Source organism: Colobus angolensis, unplaced genomic scaffold (genome assembly GCF_000951035.1).
Source record: "Colobus angolensis palliatus isolate OR3802 unplaced genomic scaffold, Cang.pa_1.0 Scaffold4, whole genome shotgun sequence".
In the NCBI taxonomy this organism is placed as follows: Eukaryota; Metazoa; Chordata; class Mammalia; order Primates; family Cercopithecidae; genus Colobus; species Colobus angolensis.
Genome location: NW_012117376.1, coordinates 2702785 through 2708281, shown reverse-complemented (window position 1 = coordinate 2708281; position 5497 = coordinate 2702785). Strand labels below are relative to the sequence as shown.

At 43.0% G+C, this 5497-nt stretch overlaps 1 protein-coding gene across 1 annotated transcript in view; it reads right to left on the bottom strand.

Moving 5' to 3' along the window:
* The window catches only part of GNL2 (guanine nucleotide binding protein-like 2 (nucleolar)), a 29619-nt gene that overhangs the window by 12040 nt on the left and 12082 nt on the right, over nucleotides 1-5497 (bottom strand). Inside the window, 3 exon segments of the mRNA XM_011955290.1 lie at nucleotides 3451-3564; nucleotides 4003-4161; nucleotides 5113-5179. Coding sequence (XP_011810680.1) covers nucleotides 3451-3564; nucleotides 4003-4161; nucleotides 5113-5179 — 340 coding nt within the window.

The following is a 5497-nucleotide window of genomic DNA, read 5'->3' as shown; positions in this document are numbered from 1 at the left end:
TCAGGATGGTCTCGATCTCCTGACCTCGTGATCCACCCGTCTCGGCCTCCCAAAGTGCTGGGATTACAGGCTTGAGCCACCGCGCCCGGCCCTAATGCCTTACTCTTAAACATAGAGAATCAAGAATAAACATTTAAATGTAACTCTACTTGGGGGTCGAGGATGCAGTGAGCCATGATTGCACTACTGCACTTCAGCCTGGGTTAAGACAGAATAAGACCCTGTCTCAAAAAAATTTTTAAAGTAAAAGAAAAAATTTTTAAGCGTGACTCTAGCAGAAAAGACAAAAAACAAACAAAAATTTGGAGGTAACAGAATCAATGTAGACAGGAAAATTTCAAAACATCATTAATGTTCTTGGAGAAAGAGAAGACACTGTGACTGTGAAATAAGATGTAAAAGGAGGCAGAGCAAATCAGATTTCAACAAGAGCTCTCAGAAATTAAAAATTAAAAGTGATTGGCAAAATAAATTTTGTGATAGGGCAGCTGGATGATCAAAACAAGGAAAGTGGCCAGACGCGGTGGCTCACGCCTGTATTTCCAGCAATTTGGGAGGTCAAGGCAGGCAGATCACCTGAGGTCGGGAGTTTGAGACCAGCTTGACCAACATGGAGACACCCCATCTCTACTAAAGATACAAAATTAGCCAAGTGTGGTGGTGTACGCCTGTAACCCCAGCTACTCGGGAGGCTGAGGTAGGAGAATTGCTTGAACCTGGGAGGTGGAGGTTGCAGCAAGCCAAGATCGTGCCATTGCACTCTAGCCTGGGCAACAAGAGCAAAACTCGTCTCAAGAAAACAAGGAAAGTACCCAGAAAATAGAAGAAAATGTCATATATGTACCAAAAGAAAGAAAATATAGGCTGGGTGTGGTGGCTCACGCCTGTAATCCCAGCACTTTGGGAGGTTTAGGCAGGCGGATCACGAGGTCAAGAGATCAAGACCATCCTGGCCAACATGGTGACACCCCATCTCTACTAAAAATACGAAAATTAGCTGGGCGTTGTGGCGTGCATCTGTAGTCCCAGCTACTCGGGAGGCTGAGGCAGGAGAATCGCTTGAACCCGGGAGGCGGAGGTTGTAGTGAGCCAAGATCACGCCACTGCACTCTAGCCTGGTGACAGAGTGAGACTCCGTATCAAAAAAAAAAAAAGAAAATATAATTTAAATATTAAACCAGGAGGTAAAAGCAAATTTCTGAGCAAGAATACAGACAACTGAGGGAGGAAAGGAAATTTCAAAGAAATAATGTAAGACAGTATCAGACTAAAGTCTCATCAAATGCCGAGCTCACTAAGCAATAAAAGGCCCACTTCAAGACACATCACTGTGAAATTTTAGAAGAAGAGGAATTTTAAATTTTAGAATAAGAAAAGATCGGCTGGACGTGGTGGCATACACCTGTAATCCCAGCACTTCAGGAGGCCAAAACGAGGCAGGAGGATCGCTTGGGCCTAGGAGTTTGAGGTTGCGCCACCGCACTTTAGCCTGGGTGACAAAGCAAGACCCTGTCTCAAAAAGAGACATCACAGCCACACAAAGTATGAGGGGTCAGAATGGCCTCAGATTCCTCAGAAGTCAGAAGACAGTGTAGTGGTAACTTCAGTATTCTGACGAAAAACAGCATAAAGTGTAGAATAAAGACGTTAATATATTCTCAGAATGCAAGGCGTATCTCAAAAAATGTTCTTTCCAAGTATTCCTTCTAAGGAAACTTTTGGAAGATATGTCCCATGGAAAGGAAGGAGTAGAACACAAAAGAAGAAAAGAGGTCCTATGAACAAGAGTTCCCATACAGGAAAACAGCCATGGGAATTCTCTGGATGACAGTGAAAGGAAATCCCAGAAAGACAACGCTGCAGCAGCCTGGAGAGTGGCCAGCCCTGCAGAGGACGGAGTGCTGGCCACCGAAGGGAACTACCTGTGCTGCCTGGAAGTGCTGAGAGTTCCTACTGTATCAGAGAATTTGGTAATATGATAGTGACAGATGCAAATAGAACACAGCAAAGTAACAGTAGTGAAAATAAAAGCTTCGATCAGAAAGGAATTATACTCATAGCACATCATGTGGATCAGCTGTGACTAATATGTTACAGTCACGACAGTGTAAAGGCTGAATGGCCGAGGCTACTCTTCCCAGCCTGTTAAGAGTGGCCACCCTGCAGGCTGCAACCCTTTCTGAGAAATAAAGCTCTCCTTTCCAAATTAAAACAACCACCACCACTACCACCAACCAACACTGAATGAATAATACTGTAACCCAACAACTGGCATCTAACAATACAGGGGGAAGTACATACAGAGGGAGGATGGCTATAAGAAAGCAAATCCTCATTTTCCATAGTAGGAAATTAATAAGCATCTTAAACTGGGGGTGGGGGAGTGGGCACAGATCAAGAAAAAATCCTAAGCATGCACTAAAAATATGGAGGAAAATAACAGAACAGCTAATTATTGGAAGCATTTGCTTCTGTACAGTGGGGAAGGGTGGGACAGCAGACATGTGTCTTTTGTTAGAAGCCAGGCAGAATTAACTAAATATACAAATTCAAAATGACAGGTACAGAGCACGAAGCTTTAAGAACATTTGACAGGGTAGTCTGGTTCCAGGGCTTCCCTCAGGAGCTGACATCTGACCAGGGATCTGAAGCTTGAATTTTGGCAGGGCCCTCTCCAACCAGAGGAGACAGAAGCTGAATGGGCTCCATGGGCAGAGGAGGCACAGCAGGCCTGGAAAGCCCAGCAGAGCGTGAAACGTCAGGAGCCAGGGCTGTGGCAGAAATGGAAGCAACACTGGTCATGGATGGGGGCAAAGGCTGAGCAAGAAAACACTTCAGAATCTCTTATAATCCTGATGCTCTGTGAGTTTTTACATCTCTGGAAGTTTTACATCTTCTTTTTTTTTTCTTTGAGATGGAGTCTCGCTCTGTCGCCCAGGCTGGGGTGCAGTGGCACAATCTCAGCTCACTGCAACCTCTGCCTTCCAGGTTCAAGCGATTCTCCTGCCTCAGCCTCCCGAGTAGCTGGGACTACAGGCGTGTGCCATCACGCCTGACTAATTTTTGTATTTTTAGTAGAGATGGGGTTTCACCATATTGGCCAGGCTGGTCTCAAACTCTTGACCTTGTGATCTGCCTGCCTTGGCCTCCCAAAGTGCTGGGATTACAGGTGTGAGCCGCCACGCCTAGCCACATCTTTTTTTTTTTAGAGGTAGGGTTTTGCTGTCACCCAGGCTGGAGTGCAGTGGTGCCATCATAGGTCACTGTAGCCTTGATCTCCTGGGCTCCAGCGATCCTCCTGCCTCAGCGTCCTGAGCAGCTAGGACTACAGACCTGCGCAACCACGTCCAGCTAAGAAATTGGTAACTTTCTGCTATGCCATGGCAAGACAGATTCTTACACCAACTCACAGCTACGCAACTCCAGGAGAAACAGATCAGGGCTCAATACCTTTCCAAACTGCCGCAGAAGTTGAATGAATGCTCCCTTGCCAAATGGGTTAGTAAGGCTTGCATGGAAAGCAAGTGTCGGATAATCCTGGGAGAGGACAGCAACCCACCGTTTCTAGAGGGAGAGATGAAAACATGCTGGTAAACTGCAGTTCATTTATTTACATTATGTGGAAGAATCAGAGCTTGAATTACAGAACTGTTTCAAATATAATGTTGTCTAAGGAAAATGTTAGCCATAATTCTTCAAAATGGTTTTTCCAAGTATAATGGTTAATGCTTTGTCTTGTCTTATAAATACAAAACAATATTCCAAAAGATGTCTTCATTGTTACTAAATGCAATTAATGGAGCATAATGTGAAGCAGGCAGTGGCCTCAGCAGCTGTCTCCTGGTGCCTCCGCCCACCATCAATGAGCACACTTTCGTGTTTCCAGCGAGAGCACTCCCATTACTACAATCTCAGCAGTGCAACACTTTAGCCTAAAAACCCCACAACTGACTTATTGACAGATGTCTTAATAGTCTATTCTGGTTTAGTAGTTGTACTTACTGTTGCCCAAGTTGGAACAAGGTCACATTTGTTAAGTACAAAAATGAGGTGTTTCCAAGGTTTTTCCTTCTTCAGGTAAGTTTCAATGTGAGGGGAACGAGTGCCCATTGGATCTCTAGCATCAAGAACTTGAACTACAACATCTGATGAATCTATCACCTGAAAATTCAGAGAGACAAAAATGGTTTGCTACAGTACAAATAAAAGAGGGATGACATTTAAGGGAGTCTGGGGAAAATAAAATAGTAACATTTAGAGACAACTTCAAAACAGTCTCTGGGCAGCGTTGGTTGTAGTTAATCTCAAGGCCCAGTGATCAGAATTCAAAAGGTTTTTCATCCTGTGGTTTTTGAAACCTGCTGAATTTAAAACAGGAAAACTAGCTTAGATGAAACTCAACTTATTTCCTAACTACCGTGGATTACTGAACTACTATGGATTACTTCTTAGACTCCTTTAAGTTTGTAATATAATCTTTAAGTTTGTAATATTATAGGTTTTGTGTATTTCACAAAAAACTGAAAAGTTTAGCTTGCCTTCACGGTACTAGTTTCCTATTATGTTACTATTTAATTACGTGATTATGCTTGAAAATGTTTCTTCTAAAGGTTGTTATTATTAGTGCATGGACATAAACCTCTGCCAGTTAAAGAGCAGTGGATCAGAAATCAAGACACACAAAGCCTCCTTCACTAACAAGCTAGTTGAGCTAGGTACAGCATTAAACCTTTCTAGACAGGAGTCCTCATCTATAAAAGGAGAGGGGTGGACTAAATAACTTAAAATGTTGCATATGACTTTAACTAGGCATGATAAATCTAAACAGGAATATCACTTTGGCGGAAATCTTAAAAAATACTGACAGGTAATAAATATACGCATGTATAATAAAAGATAGCTGTTACTCTTATACAAGTACTTTAAACAATGCAGTTCCCTAGATCAATGCTAGTATGTCTTCCGAGTTTCTTTGTAGGAGGAAGAGGATGGAACAGGCAGTGGTGCCTGTACTCTGGGCAACAGAGCTTCAATATATCAAAATTAGTTTTCGTCTACAAAACCATGAAAGCCAAAGGAACCACTCAATGGGAGGGAATTTAGGAGTCTTACCTTGTAGAGCTCACCCCATATTCTTTTGGACTGTCCCTTTTTATAGATCTCTTCTTGAGCTTCATTTCTAAATGAGAAAGCACTCCAAATGAGCAACTGAAGCACCATTAAGACTACAAGAATGCTTTAGGGTAAAGTCAATGTACCAAAAGAAACAGTATCAAACCCAGTTGGAGATGGACCAGAAACAAACTGAATTTTAACAGTGTGCCCAAACGTCTGTCAACAAATAAATGGGTAAACACAATGTGGCACATATATACAACAAAATAGCATTCAACTTTAAAAAGGAGGAAATTCTAGCTGGCTCAGTGGCTCACACCTGTAATTCCAGCACTTTGGGAGGCCAAGCAGGGCAGACTGCTTGAGCCCAGGAGTTCGAGAC